At 37.5% G+C, this 25,146-nt stretch overlaps 1 protein-coding gene across 1 annotated transcript in view; it reads left to right on the top strand.

Annotated features, from left to right (window-relative positions):
* LOC122787159 (versican core protein-like) overlaps window positions 1-19,113 on the top strand; it is a 2,083,348-nt gene extending 2,064,235 nt beyond the window's left edge. Inside the window, exon 15 of the mRNA XM_044053735.1 lies at window positions 14,508-19,113. Coding sequence (XP_043909670.1) covers window positions 14,508-14,668 — 161 coding nt within the window. The 3' untranslated portion in view covers window positions 14,669-19,113. The remainder of the gene's footprint in view (window positions 1-14,507) is intronic.
* The last annotated feature ends 6,033 nt before the right edge of the window (window positions 19,114-25,146 follow it).

The raw sequence follows: 25,146 nt of genomic DNA, 5'->3' as shown, positions 1-25,146 counted from the left end.
TAAAACATATTTTCCTTGGCCCCAAAAACTTTTCTAGAAGACCCCTGTTAAAACCCAGTCCTTAATCCTAAACAGTCCACCCTTGTTACATGATCTGACAACATGGATATGCATTTTTCTTATGCCTCTGTAGCCAGCTTGAAAGATTTGGGTATCCTATGACAATGTAGCAATTGCCTCATGCTCTCAGATAACCACTTAATCATTAAAGAAAGGAGGCAAAAATCTTGCATGGATATCTAGAAAACCAACACTTCATTTCTTATAAACAAACACACACACACACACACATACACACACACACACACACACACACACACACACACAGATTGTCTGATGCTGAGATGTTTAAAAGAAACTATCCCAAATCTCAAATCCTCCAAAGCCACCTAACGGCAACACTGCTCCTTAGCAATCACTAAAACACACACCAAAAGCAACACCAAATATCCTACATAAGCCTACACTCAATGGCTGCCCAAGAGCAAATCCCATAAAGCGTGCATATACTTTACCTAATACTCTTGTTATTGGGGACTCCATTGTGTGAGGCACAGATGCTCCCTCACCAGGATAGTCAAGGACAGGATAATGGTTAGTTGCCTGTCTGGAGCCAGGATCCACAATAGCAAGCATGCACTCAAGTCACTTCATAACAGGTACCAATATGATTCTACCAATGACCATGTGGGTATAAATCACCTGAGCTGTGCCTCAGTGGACTACACGAAAAATGACATAACGGAGCTCTCAAAAACCACAGACAGGTATGAGCCTTGCATTTTTCAAGATTCTACCAAAGATGATGGAACAGTATGAACATAATTTTTTTTTTTTTTTAGGTTCATAAGTTCATAGATTAGTACTAAGCTAACTGCCCTTGTGAGCCTTTTTAAGCCTAGCCAATTATCCCTTGTGAGACTCAAACCCCACACCTTGTGTGTTTAATAATTGGCTTAGTTTCTGGTGTCACTGCAGGGGGATTCCGTATCTGTCAGCAAGAGAGGATCTGGTCAACAGACAACCTTGCTTTGTCAAGGATGGGCAACACCTGTACCTCCATTCAGATATTGACGAAATCTTTTAGGAAATGCCAAAAAGACAAAACTACCAACACAGAGAAAAAGTCTCCAAGCAACTTTGAAGTGTTACTGCTGAATGCTAGGAGACTAAGCAAAAAATTCCACACCCTTCAAGCCCTCCTTACTCTGGAGAATGTAGATATCTGTGCCATGATTGAGACTTGGTTTAAAGCCATACAAAGTACTCTGTTTGGTTTAAAGCTATACAAACTACTCTGTTATGGCAAGGCTGCAGTGCCTTCCACACATTTAAACCAACAATAGCACAGAAGGGGGCCAAAGGTGGAGGTGTCCTAACCTACGTTAAACAGGATGATACCATGGAGCTCATCCATGTGCAAGTCACCATAGATAAGGTCCCTCACCATATCATGGCTAGCTACAGGTCACCATCTATGCCCCTAGACTCTCACAACTCATATCTAAACCTACTACATGCCATATAACCAAACACCCTATTCATGGATGACTTTAACTACCTCTCTGTAGACTGGGAAACTTTCACTGCCTCAAACTCACAGGCACATCACTTCCTGGACTTTATTAACATAAACACACTGGAACAGATAGTGAATTCTGCAACCAGAGGATCAAACACATAGGGTAGCATTGCACCCCATCCTCTCCACCAACCCCCATGTCACATCCTCACTAGTGAGGTTGGATCACAACATTGCTTCCTTTGAAGCAAAAATTAACCTGGAAAAACAACTAAACCAGTTAGAAACTACTCTAAGGAAAACTACATCCTATTAAGTGATGGTTTATCAGAGTTCAACGCTCCCTGTAACCCTGAGACCACAGTTGTCTATGCAGAATTATTTTCAGAGCCCATATACAAACATTTGAATGGCTGTATAGAGGCTGCCATACCTATCAGAAGTAAACCCAAAATAAACACTAAAAACAAACTCCACTGGTGGAATCTTCACTGAAACAGGGTATATAATATAAGAAAAAACTCATGATCAAAATCATGAAGAGCATCTCTCTTAAAGACAAGTGCTCTCCTATACAACTAAACAAGAAACTTAAAGGCCTAACTAAGTATAACTAGGCCATGTATGAAATCAGGATAGTCTCACAGGCTAAGGACAATCATAAGGCCTTCTTTAGCTGTGTGGAGAACCTTAAAGGTAACATGCGACAGTGTGCTGAACTGGTGATGAATGGTACCACCTTCGCCGATCAGGGTGACATAGCAAATCTACTGGCTGATAAATTTAGCTCAAACTTCACCCTCCAACCCCCAGCTCCACAAGGTGAAATGTTCTTCAACATAGTTCCCAACTGTTAACAGGGACAATGTGTTGTTAGCACTGACTGAACCCAAGAACATTGCATCTATGTGTCCCAACAACATCCCTGGTTGCCTCTCAAATAGTCTAAAACAAGACCCATCAGGACTATTTGAGACACTTCAACTACTGCCTCAAAACATGCTGTGTTTCAAGTGAATGGAGGGCTGTCGTTCCTCTCCAAGAGGGCAGACCACCATCTAACCCAGGGAACTATAGACCCATCAGTCTAACAAGTTTAATATGCAAAACCATTGAACACATTAGCATGGAAATGATAAACAAGGGCATTGGCATCCTACAGACACTGGACTCATCCAATGTAGCTTTGTTAGGGGGGGAGATCATGCCTACTTAACCTGGTATATATCTTTGAGAGGGTCAGCAAAGCAATGGACCAGGATAACACAGTGCATACTCCGTGTCTTAACCTGGCCAAGGCATTCGATACAATATGCCACTTAGGCATTGTTGATAAGCTTTCTGAGCTAGGCAGACATCCCTACATAATTCACTGGATTGTCAGAGAGCTCAAAGACAGGACATAAGAAGTCAGGATCAGTGAGACCACCTACACCAAGAGAATGGTCACCAGTGGAATTCCCCAGGAATACATGCTGTGGCTGCTTCTGTTTGGCATCTATTTCTTGGAAGTTAAGGCTCCCCCAAGGCACCAACATCTTGCAAGAGAGTTCAATACAGACAAATGAGTGGTGCTAAAGCCATGGTCTAAAACTCAATGCCAAAAAATACATTATAATGCCATTTGGGAAACTGTCAACCTAAGTTAATTACTCCATCAATAAAACACCCCTAAGAGTGGTGCTAAAGCCATGGTCTAAAACTCAATGCCAAAAAATACATTATAATTCCATTTGGGAAACTGTCAACCTAAGTTAATTACTCCATCAATAAAACACCCCTAAGAGTTAACCCCCTAGTAAGGGATCTGGGGACATATGTAGCTAGCAATCTGGCCTTTGACCAACATGTAGCTAAGATAGTAAGAAAATCATTCTATGTTGTCCAAATTACAGGTAAGGGCATGGTATCCATGTCCAAGGAAATTACAGTACCACTCTACTCTGCCCTTATCGGATCCAGCATTGAGTACAATGCCCCTTTTGGCATGTACCTTGCGAGACACTTGCAACTATTGGAATGTAAACAAAGGTTTCTCACCAGGAGAATTCAAGGCATGAATACCCTGTCCTACACTGATGGCCTACAGGCTTTCACTCTGTTTTCTGTTTCCTACAGGCTGCTGAGAGGGGATTTTTGCCTGGCTGACAGGGCATGCTCAGACCCAGCCCTGATGGATCTGATGCATATGTGCAAAAGAAAACAGAACTAGAAACATCCAAAGATCTCAGCTTCACCCGTGACTTAAGCAGAACATGTTAGAGAGACAAATATGCATCCCAAAGGATCCCCATACTATGAAATAGGCTCCCCATCCATGTCAACATAGTTCATCCCTTCCCCATTCAAATGAAACTTTGAAAATCAGATAAGAAATTATAAATTTCTCCCAGCCTGCTCCATGTCCCTTATGGACAGAAGCTATCAATAAGAAAAGTATTTTCTTAACACCCTGTACAAATCCCCAAGTTATCTCCCTGTTAACATTCCCCCATATAGATGCCCATGATACTCCAGATCCAAATGGGTTAGGAGTGCATAGGCTTGTAAGGGCCCTAGTAGTTATTAGCCTAGTAAAAACCTATGAAGCTATGCACCTATTAAACACAAAATGTTGACAATACAAATGCTGACATGTTACTACACATGTACCAAGCAATAACCTTGACACATGCAAAAGTAACAAAAAAAGACAACGTTGTTTTTACAGGAGCGCAAGCCCCCCTGCACACCATGCTAATTATATATACTACTGACTCCAAGGAAGTGCATATTCCCCAACCCACTTTTTCTTTCTTAACCAAGTTAATGTTGACTACAGAATTCTGCAGTCTTTCTCCAATGACATTTTGAGACTTATTAAAGCAGGAAAAATTATACTTTATTATACCATGACCCCCCCAAAACGTGCACGCTGATTGGCCAGCATGCACATTGTAAATCGAGTTATACTAATGGAAAAAGGTCCGGTCGCCCGGACTTTTTTCCATTAGTATAAATCTACTTTTAAAACACTGTCTCGCTATGTTAAATGGGTTTAACATAGCGAGACAGCTTTAAAATAAGCAACGGAGATCTCCGTTGCTTATTTTAAAGCTGTCTCACTATGCTAAACCCATTTAACATAGCGAGACAGGTTTTTAATAAAAGCAACGGAGAAAGCAAGAGCTCCATTGCTTTTTTTACTGTTTTGCTATGTTAAATGGGTTTAACATAGCGAGACAGTTTTAAAATAAGCAACGGACATCTCCGTTGCTTATTTTAAAACTGTCTCGCTATGTTAAACCCATAGCGAAAACAGTAAAAAAAAAGCAACAGAGATCTTGCTTTCATCGTTGCTTTTGCCCACAGCTCTGATGTACTGTGCAGGCGCGCAGTACATCAGAACTGCCGCGGATGCCAGACATCTGCGGAAGGGCAGTAAACAGGCATTATACTATGCCATTATTTAAGAAAAGTAATAGTTTCTTTTCTTAAATAATGTCATGGTATAATAGCAATAACCCACTTCTGGGTGTGGGTAATGCTGTATTTACCCACTGTGGGTAAATCCAGCACTACCCACACCCAGGCGTGGGTTATTGCTATATTACTACATATGGCAGCAGTATCCAAAACCACTGTCAGATTCAACAGTGCAATGATGTTTTGTCTGTAATATTGGACTAATAATGCAAGGTCAGTTTTAGGAGGTAGAGAAACTTAGGCCAGTGGTTTGGTCATTTTATAAGCAAAAGTAACCACAGGACTGCAACAATATGTTCAGGTAATTTAACTGGTAGGAAATGATGTAGTAGGTGTATTTATTTACATTTTTTTTTAATTCCACTCATTTTTCCTTAAAATATTCTAAGGGTTATTTTGATATTAGGAACCTTATTACTTGCATGACAATGTGGGTTATTTATTTCTTTCAATGCATAGAGATCCTTCTACATAGGACAAACCTGTAGAATGTTTAAAAGAAATTATATTAGATGCGAAAGGAGCCACAGTGTGTTGTTGAAATACACATCCCATTGCCACATTCACTTTTACTGGCATTGATAGAATGAAACCTGGAAGAATTTCTAGTAATTATTTGTATAAATTATTGAAAATAAAAAGAAAATGGATGGATAATTTTGATGGGAGCACCTTTCCATCCAGGATGAAATGAATGTCTTTTGGGGAAAACAATGAGAGTTGAGGACAATCCTTTGTAATAATTTGACTAAAGGTGTTTGGTAGGTTTGAGGTTTTAGCAAAAGGAGTTCTACTTATTTAGATAATTAGTACCATGGTTTAGAATGTGCATTTAATACTGACTTCCTCTTAAAAACTGCATTTCAGTCTACCAAAAGTTGAGTTTACTAAAGTGCTCACATGTTATTTGCTCATAACAAATTTGCTTTCTGTCACTTACTCAAAAAGGCAAGTACTCATCTTTCCCATGAACTCGATCTCCCATAAATGCATAGCTCACCGAACACCCTATCCTACAAAAGTGTATAGATCTACCAGAGCCCTAAATATAACAGGCACCCTTCTCACTCCCTAATCCTAAAACTCCTTTCCCCCTCTCTCTCTCTCTCTCTAAACCTACCCCCTGCTCCGTAACTGTAAGGCTGCCTCCTTGTTCCCTAAACCTCCTTTCCTTCTCTCTATAACCCTAAAATCGCCCTCCTGACCCTTAGTCCTAAGACTCCTTTCTTGCTGCCTAACCTAAGACTCTTTTGCTGCCCATAAACCTAAAATCCTTGCTCCCTAAACCTAAACCGCTCTTCCTGATCAGTGCACAACTTTTTACTCTCAACCCCTCTCGTGGCTGCTGCTCTCGCCTCACTCTAGCTTCAGTAATATGCTTGGATAAGCTGCTGCAGCAGCTTGTCTGTACTCATAGTACTGTTCGAACGCGATGCAAGCAGCAGCCTACCTGTGCTATGAGATGCTCAATCCCTCACTTCAAGACAAATGTCTTTGTGCACTTGGGACTCAAGGACTTGTAGGATAACCCCAAAAATTAACAGGCTTATGAAACTGATCTGTTTACTTTCACCTGTCCTTTGTATATTAGGGTGAAGTTCGATAGTGTATTCACTATGGGTTCTTCCTCATGAAAAATTGCATAACAATATAAATTACATTATTTAAACTGTTAAAACGTTTTTTTTTTTTATTATTATTTTTATTTCAAACACAAGTAATAGATACTTTGAGCTGACTTATTCTATGGTTTAAAGCCACAAAACCCTGATAGAGATATTCTCCCTCCCAGATGTAGCATACTTCGACAAGAAAGAAAAAAGGAGGTGGTGTGGCTATAGTCTACTCTAACCATCTTACTCCTTCAAGTCCTATACCCACTCCCTCCTTCTCACCTGCTGAACTCCTGATGGCTAACTTTAAACTTAATGATTATTCAACTATCACCGTTGTAGCTATTTACATTCCTCCAGGTGATAACCTTACACTTCTAAAAAGCATTCTCTCCTACCTTTCTCTAAATTTCACAATGAAACCATCCTTCATGGAGATGTAAATATCAACTGGCTAACCTTTCAGGAACCTAACTCTACCTCCTTCATCAACTTGCATGGTTTTCTGCAACTTATCTCTTCTCCCACCCATTCTAACAAATCTCATACTCTCAGTTCTCTCATAGACTGGATTTTAGTCTCGGACACAAATAAATATCATGATCCTACAACCCTACCTGACTCCCTAAGTGACCACTCCCCTGTGAAAGTTCTTAGATACACACCTCATTTCACCAAGCCCCACAGATACATAACCTGCCGTAAACTTGCCTCCTTCTGCCCTGTCACCTTTAATGCCCTTCTCTCCAAAATAAACTGGTCACGCCTAACTCTCCTCTCTCTCAAAGATGCTGTCCACTCAGTTAACTCAACTTTCCTTAATATCCTAAACTCACTTGCTCCTGTCTGCACTGTCTGGATCAAATCCAATATATCACCATAGTTAAGTAAAGCTACCTGCACTCTAATGAATACCAGAGACAAAATGTGGAAAATGTGGGTAAAAACTAAGCTCCCAACCCATTTACAAAAATATTGTGCTATCTTCTCTCACAACAAACGAGGAAACACAGTATTGAGCGACTGCCAGAACTTTAATTAAACACAAAAGTGCAGAAAGTAAACATAAAATATGAATTATACATAGAACGTTGAGTTAAGCGCTTTCACCTAATACATTAACTCAACGTTCTATGTATAATTCATATTTTATGTTTACTTTCTGCACTTTTGTGTTTAATTAAAGTTCTGGCAGTCGCTCAATACTGTGTTTCCTTGTTTGTTGTGAGAGAAGATAGCACAGTATTGTTGGTTTTTGGTGGTTTCCCTCGCAACGTATCAGTTCACCATTTACAAAAATATAAAGAACTCAGAAATCTGGCAAAAAAACACATTAACAAGGACAAAAAGAACTTTTATTTTAACCCCCCACTGCCCAAAGGTCAGACCCCCAAAAATTCTAGAAACCCATTAAACAAATCATGCATCCTGGAAACCCTTCTTCTCCTAACCCCTGCCCAAACAATACTCCAGAAGAAACAGCTGCCATATTCAATACCTATTTTATTGAATCCATATCAGAGATGATAAACACCTTCTCCTCCACTACCAACATAACTCTCCAAAACCCTCTCCTTCTCCAAATTCTTTCTGTCTTAATGCTAACTATATCAAATCCTTGCTCACTAAACATAAACTCTGCTCTTCCTTGGCTGACCATCTGCCTCCCTATTTCCTGCAAGTAGCTGCAGAGTCTATTGCTATTCCTGTATCTTTCCTAATAAATCGCTCTATCTCAGAATCAAAAGTCCCTCTTATCTGGAAAGAATTCTACACCATACCTATACACAAGGGAGGTAACTCTACTGACATTTCAAACTTCAGACCTATCGCAATCCTCTCTCCACTATCAAGAATACTGGAAAAATACATACATAAGCAGATCATGCAGTACCTACTACAGGAATCCTTGCTCACACCCACCCAGCATAGCTTTCGCCCTAAGCACAGCACTCCGACTGCCCTAATATCCTTCACTAACACTATGTCACAAGTCATGGATAACAATAAACTTGTTTCTTGCCTATTCCTGGACCTCTCCAAAGCCTTTGATACAGTCTCTCACCCTCTCCTACTATCCAAACTTTCTAACCTCAACTTTTGTACTTCTACTATTACCTGGTTTACCAGTTATCTCACTGACTGCCTGCAATATGTGAAATGGCTCTCTGCTCTATCCCCCCCCCTTTACCAGTGAAAATGGGTGCCCCCCAAGGATCCATCCTAGGCCCATTACTTTTTAATATCTTCACTAATCATCTACATACCTCCTGTCCTCTATCATCCCTTATTCAATATGCAGATGATTCTACAGTCAGGCCCATTACTTTTTAATATCTTCACTAATTGTCTACATACCTCCTGTCCTCTGTCATCTCTTATTCAATATGCAGATGATTCTACAGTCAGGCCCATTACTTTTTAATATCTTCACTAATCCTCTACATATCTCCTGTCCTCTGTATTCCCTTATTCAGTATGCAGATGATTCTACAGTCATCACCATTGCACATTCTCCCAATGACCTTATCTATGCTATTCAAGCATCTTTCAACCAAGTAGAATCCTGGTTCTGTGATAACCTGCTAATACTTAACCGTAAAAAAAAAAAACTCCTACTCTTTCTTCCAAAAAACCTCACCCCACCTTAAATCAACCTTCTCAGTACTCTCCCTTAATAACACATTCATCACAGTTGAAACTAGCACAAAATTACTAGGAGTAACAATAGACGACCAACTTAAATTTGACTTGCATATAATTAACTATATTAAAAAGACACACTAAAAACTGGGCCTTCTCTATCAAAACAAAAGGTTTCTTACAAATAAAGCAAGAGTTACCCTCTGTCATTCATACCTACTACCCAGTCTATTGTATAACTGTCAAATTCTCACTAATCTCAACTCCACACTTCTAGCAAAACTAAAATCCACCTATAACAAGGTTGCAAGATTCGCTGCCCAACAAACGTATAAATCTCACCGTTGTCTCTCACTAAGATACGTAAACTGGCTTGAACTACCCCACTCACTCCTTCACTCCCAACTACAAATAAGCCATACAATTCTATACCAGCAATCTTTCTGTCCTAGCCTATCCTCTTTAATCTCTCAATACTCCCCTACCAGGTCCTTACATAGCTCCGACCAAAACCTATTACAAATATACAAAGCTAAAACTAAATTTGGATGCAATCTCTATAGCTCCAGTCCTTCTGTAGCATAGAATAAACAGCCATTAAAAATCAGGTCTCTTACACAAACTAATCAATTCAAAACTGCAACCAAAGAATACCTAAAAGCACACTGGTCCTACCATTGTTATCATCCTCCATAAACTACAGTCAGTCCACTTGCTAAACTCTACCTTACTATTCACTATCAGTATGTCCTCTTTTGCCTCCAATGATGAACTATAACTTCTGTATACTATTTACCTTTACATCTACAGATCTCATTTCCTCTTCTGATCTCAATTATTTATTAGAAACATCTACTGTTACTTATAATTATTGCTGCTTTTTGTGAATTATTGTCTTATTGTTTAATGCTTACATTTCAAAGCAATGAAGCTTAACTAATTACCTCTGTATTAACGAATATACTTTCTGTGTAACTACTGTGAAATTATAATGCTTTTAATGACTTTTATACTGTGGAGCTTTTCTCCCCAGGCCTGAAAATGGGCTATTCAGCTCACTTGGACCATCCCAGTCAACAAATGTAAAATAAAATAATAAATAAATTAAGCTTTTGGCTGTCATGATAAGATAATGACAAATTGATCATGGAGAGAGGGCTTGATTACACAATAATTATTATCTTTGTGTTAATAAATTTATTAATGAGTTAGAAATAATGAAAAAGAAATGACAACTAAAAACAGCAGCTTTATTTAAGAAGCAATTCAGAAATCAAATAAATCCATAGCATCTCATCAAAAAGCCTTCAAGGGGAATAAATCAAACAGCCACAGATCCATTACATACAATTAACAATAATAATAATTACATCATTACATATTTTCAACTTAATCCATTGTTAAGGCCATAAGGTGTATTAAACTTTGAAATGCACAAACTTTCATTTTTCTTTGGCAGTTCATTATGAACACAACCCCCAACAAATTTATTTTTACCATCCAGCAAAACTATAAAACAAATTATTTGGATCCTTAGCAGGATGCAAATGGTTTACTCACAGGACTATCTTTCTTAACTGTTTTGATGTCCCTCAAGTGTTCCAGTACTCTGTTCTTTAATTTTTCACTCAGTCTTTCCAATATGAAATAAATGGCAAGGACATTTAAGGGCAAACAGTATATGCCCAGAAATATCTGCTCTGATATAATTTATAGTTTGAAACATATTAATAACAGTTTTACAACAACTACAATGACCACACTGGAAAGTCCCATTGCTCACAGGCTGCACGTATAAAGGATGAAAAGCAAGATACACGACATAACTGTGTATCAGTCTATCACCCAAACATTTACACTATCTGTAAGCAACTGTAGATTGCTGAACAATTTTGTTTCTCATTGAAAAATCATTCAACAAATATTTCCATTGGTTAAAAATAATCTCTGTGATCCATGGGGGCAGCACATATTAAGAAACAAAAAATAATGCATCTTTGCTTTAATCTAAATACACCCCTTACAAATTTATTCAGTCACATTTAACTGAAAAGTGGCCTCCTGACTTTGAGTGCTATCAGCTAAAAACTGATAGTAAGCCTCTTGTAATAATCTGGCATCATAGTCTTTTTAAACAAATGTCAATCAGTTGCTAGATTTTAATAAAGAAATCTGTTTCTAGAACATAGACTCTTATTTCTTAATCTTCATTATTAATATTTCTCCATATAGCAAGGTTGAAATGGTATGGGGAGGATGGCAGCTGGATTTATGTGGAACATCAATAGTCCCATCATCAATCAAAAAGAGTCATGTCCGATAGGTAATTGTCATCTAAGAAACTTCACCTACAAACCTAAAGTTATAATAAAAATAATTATTATTATTAAAGCAGTCAATAAAATCCTGAACATGTCAATACTCCTGTTAAATATAAAAAATAAATTGTCAATGTAACACTAATATTTACATGCATACATACTGATAAAAAACTGTTGTTGTAAATATAATCCTGCTCAAATGCTCCCATAGTAAGATTAGCATAATGGGGTCAAAAGGGACACCCTTACCTGTGTACACCAACTGATGGTTCACTTGATCATTAAATGCAAAAGAAAATGTATTATATAAACAAAAATAAATAAGCTTAATGCAAAATGCAGTAAAAGGACAATCCTGAAAAAAGCCTAGTCACACCCCTCAGCCCATTTGAATGTTGGATGCTAGTATACCAGATTTGAACATCAAGGGTTAACCAATACATCCCAGGTTGCCAAACAACATCATTAATTTTGTCCAGTAAATCACAATTACTAAAACTGTGTTTGTTTTTGTAAATTTCAATACTAATTTTTCAATTTCATAACATATCATAGCAGAAAACATGTTAATAGTTTCATTGTTAAACGGGTGAAAACATACTCTTTGTAATAATCTTAGTGGTATGAAAATAGAAATAAGCATTATAGCTTTCATCAGCACTTTGATAGAAGAAATATTCATCAGACTAGCTAGATATACTAATGTCTTTATAGTCAGTTTGTCATTTAACATCATGTTTTGATTAAAACTCATGCAAGTATAACTTGTGCATTAATTTAAACAAAATTACCTTGATGTCATGCAATTTGGGAAACACGGTGGGAATGAACTTCATTCCCCAAATTCAATAATGAAATCTCATAGTCTGAGAAATGGAAGCCAGATAAGTTAATAATATAGTTAATTGTTCACATTTGTAGATGTCCCGAGACAAACACTGGACATTTTGCAATTTCATTAACCCCACCAAAATGTGTCTTCTAATTAATACATACATCTTTTCTGCGGTGATAACTGCCTTGGCAGTTATAGGAATTTATCATTTCTGCCTCTTCATGGATGAAAGCCTCTGTTGTTTCTAGCAACCTCACAATCCACATTATTAGATTGAATCGAATTTGCAGAACTGGATGTACGCTCAGACTGGGTAGGTAAACTGCCTGCCACTTCTTTGAAAGTGGCACAAGATGAATCATTCCCAGTAGAAGTACTGCTACCCCAAGAAGTAGTGTGCATACCTCTCAACTGTACAGATTTTCACAGAATGTCCAGATTTTTGCCTCATATTTTTAGTCTGTTTTTCATAAAATTGTGTTTTTTTCTGGCAAATTAGTGGCGAATCATTAAAGACTAAAGTTAAAAAATTATGACAGATGTTTGAGTTTCAGACTTCAAACCCTTCAGAAAATTGATGCTAATGCAAAACATGTTATTCTATCAAGTTTATAAAAGCAATATTTAAAAATTGTCCTTATTCTTGGACCTTTTTCCCACTTTTATTTATGGCTTTGTCCAGATTTCTTGCTGTAAGAAGATGAGAGATATGGTGTTCCGGCTCTTCCAAGGAAATGCCCCCCCCCCTTTCATAGTCACTAATGTTACTCTACAACATGTGTTTTTTACTTTTAATCAGTTACGTCTCAGACACTTTACTTTGATTGGTGACTCATTGGTATTTTTTTTTAACATGTTGTCAAAATTATCAGGCCTCAGCTTTGTTTGTAAATCCAAGTACGATGTTCTAACTTCTTTATTCAAACCTAGTTGCTTAACAATATCTCTTTCCAACAAAATTTGTAACCATGCCATAGAACACTGATGGACTGTCTGTATCCTGCAAACAGAAACCCCTTTATCTCATTCATCAGTAAAGTCAAAGGGCGATGACAGAGTCTTAAAGGCACAGACACCCAGTGTCATAATATCAGCTCTAAATATGCATGCAAAGAAAGAATGCTGAAGTGTATAGTTTTCTGCACAGTTAACTTTTCAGACTTGTCACAAACTTCTTTATCACTTTGCAGCAACTGCAAGGAATATTCCACAGATAGGGAAGAAAACAACAAAGCATTGTGACCATCACAATCTCCAATAAATGTAGTAAGAATACCAGCTTTTGTGTCTGTTGGTTTGAACTAATGAAGATGTGAGTTAGCTGCAAAACTTGTATCTGGTCATTTTGTTTGAATTAAATGTATTTCTGTATACCTCATTTATGTGTCTTGGCTTTTTTTGATGGCACTATATATACATGACCAAACTTACTCAGGTATGCCCTGATTAACTGAATGCAGTGCTGTGCAAAAAAATGCAGCAAAGTTCATCAAAATGAGTTGGCAATCACTGTTTTTTCATGTAAGGTGCTGGAAAAGTGTATTAATGAAGTCATGGTGTTTGTATGTTATTCTCATACTGAATTATAGTGGATTTCTGTTGTTTGAAAGAAGAGAGAGGAGGGGTATGTTGGTGACAAACAGTAGCTGCTTTTATTATGTGCAAGACTTTGAAACAGCAGGGATAGTGAACATGCCCTTTCACTAATGCAGTGCTATATTGGAGTTGATATATACATAATTAACAGGGTGTGTAGAGGGCAAAGCCCCCACATTCAGGAATGTTGGTGAGCCTGCCCCATGCCAAAACCTCTGGTTTGGTTTTGTATATGTGTGTGTGTGTGTGTGTGTGTGTGTGTGTGTGTGTGTGTGTGTGTGTGTGTGTGTGTGTGTGTGTGTGTGTGTGTGTGTGATTGTCATTTGTTTGGATGTGCTTTGTACTGCGCACGTGGTTGGGTGCAACAGGATAAGCATGCACTTATCCTCTATCCCCCTTTAGAATACAAGTCAGAATGAGTATTTATTCTGCTTATTGCATATGTTTTTTGCATTACGTTCAAAATGTAAAAAATCATATTTAAAACAGTTTATATTTATTTATCATTTTAGCAGGCAGAAGGTCACACAGAGCTCGAAGACACCACCATCAGCAACAGCACCATCATCATCATCATAATCACCACCACAATCACCACAAATCAAGGAAGGAACGAAGAAAACACAGCAACCATTTCAAGCCACACTGGTTGGATAATGGAAACTACTATTAAAAATTGTTAAACGGACTGCATCCAATAGAAAAGCAACTGGATTTTTTTTTTTTTTTTTTTTTTTTTTAAACAATGAGCAATGGAGAAAGACAACAGGTACAATCACTTAAGGGTGTGTCTCAGTTCAAAAGTAAATTTGAATTGAAGCGCATGACTATAGTGTTTTGGAATAATTATGATCACATCTGAATATGCCTTTCAATTAGATATTCCCTGACTCAAAAAATTGTCCTAAAAATAAGTAGTGATACTTACAATGTCCATCTACCTGAAAATGAACTGAACTGTCTTCAGGTAGCACTGTCTTCTCTACCTTAGCATCCAGGGGAAACAGTTACCAATGGGGATGTGGCCCTATCTTACTTTATAAGAGCATTTGCAAAATAGATATTCTGCATTTCATTCACAGATCATGACAACATTAAAGTAAGAGGATGAAGGGTGAAGCTTAAAATCTGGATGAATGGTGTAAATGGAAAATGTGAAGCAAGCCTTACCTTTATGGTTATTTTTCTTCATTGGTTTATAGCAAAGTCTAGAAAATTAGTTCATCCTTTCCATCTTCTATATAAGCACACTAGCCATTTATAATATAAAAGTAAATATAACAAGGCAGTTGCTCTGTCTACAATATCAGAAGGTTACCAAAAATAAAGATACATAAAATTGTTATGGGAGTAATTTGACAGGCTGTCAGAATACTCCTTTCAAGTGGAGAAAACTCCCATAGTTCATATACCGTCTTACTGATCTACATTACATGGGCCTTGGCCCTTATGGGTTACTGTCTTTATATTTCTGTTTCTCATTATTAAACATGGTAAAGCTTAATTTTAACATAAAGAAAACTTGACCTAAAAATAATGATACATTCTTTAAATACATTGACCCACTGTACCATGGCAATACAAGTCATTAGTCTGAGATATGATACCTGTGGACATTTAACATCTCATGCCTTATAATAAAGGGGCTGTTGTTGACCCCCCCAAATATCTACAAAATAAATAACACACTAAATATCTGCTCCAAGGTATCTAACCATCAATAGAAGCATAAATAAGACAGTTATCTATCCCAAATTATCCATTTGTTTGGAATAGACTTCCCTTGGCGGTGAAGTAAAGTAGATTCCTGTCCATCTTTAAGCATAACCAAGATGGGTGGATGGCAACTATAAATACACCCTGGGTCTGGCCCCTCAAGCACTCACTGAAATGGGTTGAGACTAAGTATTAATTATTCTTGTCAATAAGTATGTAAGATTTTGGATATTGTGGCTTGGCCACAAATGGTCCACTGGATCAATAGCCTGATATTAATCAATGAACCCCGCAAGGGTAATAATGACACTATGCAAAATATCCTGATAAAAAGCAAAACATAGGCAACTGTGGTAGTAAAAATCCAAATTGCCGACTAAGCTTTTTACAAAAAAAAAAAAACTTTAGGTTTTCCTTTTGTGGGTATATGTATTTGTTAGCAAACTGCAGTCATCAGTACAGAGAGAATGAATCAGCTTCATTTATTTCATGTATTGTAGCCTCATTCCATTTCTCCATGCACAGTATTCTAGGAAAGGACATGGACTCCATAAATTAGGATTAAATGGAAATATCCAGTGCCCACCACAGCAGCAGCAGTCATAATTTAATAATCATCTTCTTCTTTCGGCTTTTCCTGGTCAGGGGTCGCCACAGTGTATCATCTGTCTGCTCATGATTGGCAGTGGAGTTTTACGGTGTTGAGTTGCCAATCCAGCGCCCAACCTTCCACAGAGAAGCTGGGGTTGGCAAGTTGGAGAAGTTAGAACTAAATGTATTTGATAATATGTTTGCTCTATCCTCAGGGTTTGAGTGACTGATGTTATTGTGTATCAGTTGAATGCAACATTGGGCATTATTCCAAAGGTCCTAATGTAGTTGAAGGAGAACTTATAATTGTCTTTGCTAGTGGTAGCAATTTTCAGTTCATACTTAGCCTTGGTGGGTTAGATTCTTTGTTTACTTTCTAAGGCCACTTTTGGAACAAGATGTTCTAAGTTTGTTTCTAAGACTGAGGATTGTTCTGTTTATTTGTTTAAATCTGGCATTGTACTTATAATGATCTGTACTGAAGTTTCAATGCAGATATTAGGATGACCATAGAAGCAATTTGTAAATGCAGTGGTACTGGCCAAAGACTCCTCAAGGTGAGTGGGACTTTTGAACCATTTCAGATCATCAGTTAATTGCAACAAATTAGCCTTTGAGAAATCCCTACTATTGATAGGGTTTGTAGGCATGCTGGGTTTGGTCCCAATGGTGAAGACCTGACTAAAGATGGAGTAACTAGTATCTGAAATCACCAAATATAATGGTATCAGATTCTACAGTGAAGAAGTCAAGGTTGTGTAGATATGCCTCTTGGGTAATAGGTGTCAATGAAGGGATTATTTACCTTGTCAGGATATGGTAGGGTATCCTATTTATAGTTTTTAGGACTCGGAGGAGTTCCAGGCCATATATGTCTACATGTGTTGGAGTTACAGAAGAGTACAGACCATACCTCTCAACCTCTTATCCCAAGAAATCTGGACAAAACCAAAAATAGTGGAGGGACAATGACCCAAAACTAGGGACAAATTTTAAAAATTCCTCTTATAAACTTAGAAAGTTACTAGAATAAAAGGTGTTGTATTGCCATGTATTTTCTGGTGGATCTGAATTCTGTAATTCAAATGTCTGTCATTATTTAGTGAATTCAGTCCTTTCAGATTTACCAGAAAACTACAAATTTTAGGAGGAACAGACCAAAAATATGAGGCAAAAAACTTAGACATTCTGCAAAAATCTGGGCAATTGAGAAGTATGGTATGAACATATCACCACCACATGAAGATATCTTCAGAAGTGGGTCTAAATGAATGGTAAACATTGTAACCAGGTAGGAAGGGTATGTTACCAGCATGGTTTGGTGATGGTGCAGATGTCCATATTTTTAGGGACAGGAAGGATTGTAAGGAAAGCAGTTTCTTGTTGCAACTAGTAGTCCTGAGCAGCACTACTTTTAGGTTATAGGACATTGCAACCACAATCTCGACATTCATTACTCTAAGACAGACCTCTGCAGTGCCTTATAAAAGTGGGGAAAAGGATTTCAAGTAAAGTTATCCATTTTTACACCATATGGCTAAAACTAGAAGTCCCTTATTACATATTTAATATCATTTGATCAGTACAGTAAGTCACACTTGAGAACATTTATCAAATGGTTCTCTGATGTGTATTTAAAAGATAAGATGCTTTTGGTCAGTAGTTTTTTATGTCACTATAAACTATACTGTAACATTCCCATCATTATTTCGTATTCTTGCCATTCAGTGGTGCTGGTCATAAATACATTTTCTTCTCCTACCATCAGCTGGTTCCTTTTTTCATCCTACTGACCCTCACATTGATTGCAGACATAACATGATACTCCAGGCCCATTGCCCTTCAATGCACTCTTATACTTTCTAACTGATAAGAACGGTATGGCTGATACTTAGGTCATCAGAACTGTCCCACCACGGGAGACAGGGACTGTCTTTTTATTCCTTACCTAATGTGCCCCATCTGTCATGAACTATAGACGTCTATTCACCCTGAGTTCATGATTGGTGTGTACTTTACCATATGTGATGTCTTATCCCACCATTTGATGTTATGAGGCCCCCAGCCCCACTACAGGAACTGTAACTGTAACTAATCTCTTGCCAACCACCCACAGAAAGATCATCTTACAGGTCTGGTCCATGATGCTGTTATGAGCAGTTGCCATGAATGTGTTCCTTTAAATCAACTTGACTCTATGCTTTGCTCTTCTTTTTTTCTGAGGCTACACCCTTCTGACAGTTTATGACAAGAATTCCGTTCAATATTTCAGCCACAAACTATGACTGGCAAAAGTAGAGATTATGGACTATGTTAGAGCAAATGTACAGAACAATACTGCTATTGCAACCCTTGTTGAGAATGCAGATTTTCTCATGAATATTTGTTCCTGTCCACTTAAACATGGATCATTTGAAGGCATAACATTTATTTTTTATAATGGGACCGTGACTACTGTTAGTCACCAAGCATTTGCTGACTCCTTTAAATTTTTTAACATCTGTTCTATTTGCACTTCCAATTTCTTGGAATGTCTTTTTGTTAAAAAAAAAAATCATTTCTAGTTTTAAATGGCTGAGACGCAGTGTAGTAGAAATTGTTTGTTCCAGTTTTGTGCTGAAGGTATTTTGATACAAGTGTGCTCACGCAGTATGAATGATACCACCTGCCTATTTTTGCATAGTTGTGTAAACGGTATTATGAATTTTATTGTTTTAATGTTTTTTGCAGTGTTCTGTAAAACTGTGGTATTGACACTGTGCACTTCTGTACCTCTGTTTATTTTAATAAAGATTTTTTTTAAAACAACAATTGCTTTATTATGCATTATTTGTATTTTAGTGAATAGAAGTGATTTTGTAGTAATATTTTTCCTGCTGAAAGATGTGTATATACAGCATGCATCAGGTTCAAGATATGACAGGTATTTATGTCCTTTACAAGTACCTGTAACCACTTCCTAGTAATTCTTCTATTTGACTTATTGATTATGACCCAGGACAGAATGGTGAAGTTTTAATAAGCAAAGTAATAAAGAAAACTCCAGGCCCATATGAAAGTGTTCTGTAAAGCAAGTATCTGGTATGCATGTTACGCTTTTCTAATGCTAACAGAATACACTGGATTGCATACTAAAGGTTGTGAAGGCAAGTGTCAACTGTATATTCACTTTAAGATATTCATTGCTTGAATGGACATTTTCTATGAAAAAAATAATTTGTAGTCAGAAACAGAGCTACCTCCAAATGCAATTTACCATGTAGGAGTCAGTGACATCAAAAGACAAAAGTGTTATTTCTCTATTAATAAAAAGCCACAATCTTAATGTGCTTATTTCACTGAGTAAATCATTACTCAAATGCAAGCTTTTTCCATGCTTTTGTTTTAATGAAGTAAAATAAACCATTATTCATAAAAATAGGCTTGTCATTCTGTCTTGAAATTCTGTACATCCCATAAACTAAGCATTGCTGTCTTGGTATATGAAGTCTCCAGACCATTTGATGGATTTGATAGTAATGCAGAGCATTTAATGTCTACAAAGTACCAATAATTTAGCATGCTAAAAAGCAGCAAAGTTTATTTGAAGGTGAAATAAAAATGGACATTTATCAACAAGTGAATATCAAATAACAGTAGTCGCTTTGAATATAAAGCTCTTCTGATTCAATCATTTATTATTACTGCCCTCTGCTGTATCCATAAATGCAGTGCTGTATTCTGCTTTCCATACTTATATGGTTATGGTATTTAAATTTTAGCTAAATATATAAAAATGTGCACAAAAATCTTCTTTCATAATATGTCTTTCATTAAAAAATAATTTTGCTTGTTTTGTGTCATCTTGACCACAATTAGAATATTCCAGCTTTATGTCTAGAAAATGGACAGTAAGCATAGCCAAAATGATTAGTACTTTGGCTTGCAAAACCCAGTGATCCCAGTCATGGTGGTTACTGTACCTTACTGTAATAATTCATTGACCATGTCACTTCACTGTCCAGGGCATGGTTCACAGTGTATCTTCCCTTTCTGCTCATGGGGGGCACTATATCTTGCTGTGGAGTGACTGACACTCCTCACTGTCCAGGGCATGGCACACAGTGTATCTGACCGTTCTGCTTATGGCAGGCACTATACCTTGCTGCACTGTGGAGGGACCACCAAGCCTCACTGTCCAGGGCATGGTGCACAGTGTATCTTACCTTTTTGCTCATGGGGGCACTATACCTTGCTGTGGAGTGACCACCGCACCTCACTGTCCAGGGCATGGTGCACACTGTATGTTATTGTTCTGCTCATGGTGGGCACTGTACCTCACTATACTGAGCATTAGCCTCTGCATGTTGCATTCTATGAATGGTAGGATCTCTGCCTTCTGATACATCACTGCATTGCATGTAGAAATAATGCACCTCAACATAATATGTTATGGTAATATACCTCAGAATGCTACAATTTGTGGGTATTATACCTCACCATACTGCTCTGTTGGGTAATGTGCCTCACCATATTATGCATTGTTGGTCCTGCACTTTACCGTATTGTGCATGGCTGGTAATGTAAATGACAGTATTGAGCATGGTGGGTCTTGCAGATGACAGTACAGAGCATGATGAGCATTGTATTTTATCAGACTATGCATTGCAGGTACTATCATGGAGCATCTGCTCACAGGTGCTATAGCTCACCATACTGTGAATGCTGTGCACTGTGTCCCACAGTGCTAAGCATGCTGGGTGCTGCAGATCACACATTGTGAATGGAGGCACTGTGCCCCACAGTACTCTACAGGGTGGGTGGTATAGCTCACCACACTGTGAATAGAGGCAGTTCATCCCTCACTACTCTGCAGGGTGGGTGGGTGGTTTGTAGCTCAACACACTGTGAATGGTAGGTACTGTGTCCCACACTACTCTGCAGGGTGGGTGATGTAGCTCACCACACTATTAATGGTGGGCACTGTACCCCTCAGTACACTGCATGGTGGGTGTTGTAGCTTACCACACTGTGAATAGTGGGTACTGTGTCTCACACTACTCTGCAGGGTGGGTGGTGTAGCTCACCACACTGTGAGTGGTGGGCACTGTATACCTCAGTACTCTATGTCGTGGGTGCTGCAGCTCATCAAAACTGAGAATGGTGGGCAATGTGTCCCACACTACTTTGTATTATGGGTGGTGAGGCTCACCACAATGTGAATGAACGGTAATCCCACAGTACTCTGCATGGTTGGTGCTGTAGCTTACCACACTGTGAATGGCAGGTAATGTGTCCCACAGTACTTTGCATAAAGTGCTACACATTCAAATCAATAAAAATAAAAAAGCCAGGAGTGGAATAAAATGATACTACACTCTTTTTGAGACAAAACACAAGTTAAGCGCTTTTGTCCAAAAATATGGATTTCTTCAGAATACTTTCAATTATCAAAAAATACTCCTTTTATACCCTTACAAATCACATGATCACCCAATTAATCAAATCCAGTTAACCCAGCAACCCTAAAGTTGCATATTGGCAAAGAACTAATAATAAAAACATTCCAAAACCACTAATACAATACTTGTAAAATACTGAACAGTAACATTGTAATACATATTAAACAGGATGAGTATAAGAAATCATTTGTAGTTAAAATCAATAAAAATAAGTCGCTTTTAACCTCAAAGCACTCCCTATTTAAATCATGTCATTCAAGTCTGGAAACACAATAGTCTTAGTAATTAGTTGCTGTTTTACTTCCTTATATTCCAGGAGATCATCCCCTGGACCTGCTCTGCTTCTCATAGTAACATGGTCCATAGCATAAAAGAAAAACCTGTGAGTTTTGAAAGAAGAAATGTGCCTCTACAGGGCATTGTGCTCATCCCTGTTCTTTATATCATATGAATGATGGTATACTATCGCTTGCAAAGGTTGAACAGTTTTTCCAATATAAAAACAGTTGCACCATTAACATTGGGTGACATATATAACCCCAGTAGTTGAACAATAATATCTTTGGGACAGCCTTATAGTTCCGAATCCAAATGAGCCCTCCAAAATATACTTGCACTGATTACAATGGGCATGTCTGACCATTTTACCATGACTCTCACCAGAGCCATTCATCTCTAATAGATTTTTAAAACACCTGTCTTTATTGTACATGATCCTTGGGGCCTGTCCTATTATTTTATGATGTTTCTGGTTAAGCGAGAAAACACTCCAGTACCTTTGTATGATTGCTTTGATATCATAAAAATCAGTAGTAAAAGACAAGACCAAGGCTCTGTTGAAATCACCTTGTATGACTTCAGGTTCAACTTGCCCCATTACAAAATCCTGCACTTTACCCGATAATGGGCAGAAAACACCATTGTTCCTTTTCATCCTCACCTCATGAATTATATCATTCAAAAATACAAGAGGATAGCCTCTGCTCTCAAATGTAAATTTTAGCTTCAAACACTCAATATTAAATTGCTCAACCCAGGACACCATACATGATAGCCTTACATATGAACCTTTCACCAGTGACTTTTTCTAATGAAGGGGATGCCAACCACCAAAATGCAGGAAGGAGTTGGAATGAGTAGGCTACCTAAAAATAGCAGATTTAAAGCATTTATCCATCCTATTTTTAATCATGGAAATATCTAAATAATCAACCTGGTCATGGAAGAAATTCAAGGTAAAACTCAAAGTTATTAGTGATGTGAAAATATTGGAAAAATTCATGCAACCTCTCAACTGTGTCAGTGCAAAAAAATCATGATATATTCTAAAAAGCATCCATAAAGGGACCAGCGCTCACTGTAAACAGAGGAAAATACACCTATTCTTCCAATAGGCCATGATGAGATTGGCAAAAATGGGGGGCAAGCTGCCCCATAGCAACATCCAGCCATTGCTTGAACAACTGTCCTTCAATGCTAATAAAAGTGTTCTTTAATGCTATTTCCGTAAAATTACATAATGCTTTTATTATACTGTGGCCTAAAATATTCAAACAGAGATATTCATAAAACCATTCCAAGCTCAGTTCATGGGATATGACAGAAAATAAGTCCTTCGCATAAATTGTTACAAAAATTAAATTCTCGTCATATAAATTGTCAGTAACTCTCTTTAAAAATTCCCAGGGGTCCTTGTTACAATCATCTTTACTAGTGGCATAGCTAGAGTTTGCTCTGCCCAGGGCTGTCTTTGAGTTTGCTGCCCCTCCCCCCCCACAGAATCATGGTCAAATAGGGTCCCCCCATACGCAACTCTCCCCCCTGCAGCCATTGTAATGTCCCATTACTTGGCTATTTCTTCCCATTTGCCATAAACACTGTAATGTGCATACTGTTTTCTGCTTTACTTCTACAATGATTATTTGGATTTAATTTAAAACATTTATTTTAAATTTTATAGCACAAACACTGATAGACATTTGCTAAACAAAGCAGTACAGTCTCACAATGAAAACAGACTTAGCATTAAAACTTCTCTGCCCTTGAAACTTACAGTCATTAAAACAGCATTGAAACCCACTTTCAAAGAAAATGTATCTGGCCAGTGGCAAATAAATGTTACCTTTGGGCTGTTTTCAAATCATAGACCCCTTGCACACACATTTAGGACCATGCAAACATGCATGTGCTAATTGATTCACCTTCCTGAGTGCATTAAATTATATTCCTTGAATAGTACAGCACACTTGCTAGAGCATATTTTAAATGTATTGTTTTGAAAATTTTTCCAGTAAGCAATGAAACAAAATGTATGAATAATGACAAAGCTGCCCAATTCAAAACATTTCCATCATAAAAGTCTACTCAAACTTCTGTCATTGTCATCCACTCATACCTCTTAGAGAAAGAGATCTGGATAAAGCCATAAATAAAAGTGTGACAAAGGCCCAAAAATAGGGACAATTTATAAATATTGCTCTTACAAACCTAGAAAGTTAATAGAATAACAGGTTTTGCATCAGCATGAATTTTCTGAAGTGTATGAAGTCTGTAACTAAAATGCCTGTCATTATTTTCTAACTTCAGTCCTTAATGATTTGCCACTAATTTGCCAGAAAATAAAATTTTATGAATAACAGACAAAAAATATGAGGTAAAAATCTGGACTTTCTGCAAAAATCTGTACAGTTGAGAGGTATGCTATCAGTAAATATGCACAATCTCTGCAGAAGTAAAAATCATCCAAATAATTCCACATTAAAGATATATGTAACTAATGAGGAGGTTGTTGCTAGCAAACAAATATATTTAATTGTTTTCTCTACAAATAAAGTGCTTGTCCTTGAAGAATAAATTACTTATGCTACATTAAAAAAAATGATAAGCTGGTAATACTGCAATAGGAAACTGACAACAGGTTCATAGTTTCAAGGCATCTCATCCAAAGGAGGATATACTCAGGACTGCAGCACCCCACCCCACCCCCTTAACGTACAACACAATATTAAGCCTCTCGGTATATAAGAGACCATAATCATCAGATGCAGGCTATTTCAATAAATAATGTTACTTGTATCCCCTTTTTCTTTGACTACAATACATGTATTTTTCTTCTACTTTTTTGACTGGTACTGAGCAATTCCATGCTATTAAATCATCTTCATTCTTAGTAATGCTTTGTAGTTCATATTTCCAGTGCCTGTAACTTACATAACTTATGTCTAAGCGTCATGTTTAAGATTGAACTAATTGTGGGACCTGGGAAATATGTCGTGCAATGTTTTGGACAACTTCTAGAATAGCTATGACATTTTCTGTTAATTTTCAGTGCCTTCATTTTTTTATGCAGACATTTTAGCACTCGTTTCCTTCCTCTGTATGTGTCTCCATCTTCCCAGCATCT

Source organism: Protopterus annectens, chromosome 13.part0 (genome assembly GCF_019279795.1).
Source record: "Protopterus annectens isolate FY-2018-M chromosome 13.part0, PAN1.0, whole genome shotgun sequence".
In the NCBI taxonomy this organism is placed as follows: domain Eukaryota; kingdom Metazoa; phylum Chordata; order Ceratodontiformes; family Protopteridae; genus Protopterus; species Protopterus annectens.
Note: the sequence above shows the minus strand (reverse complement) of the source record. Positions and strands in the feature narration are given on the sequence as shown.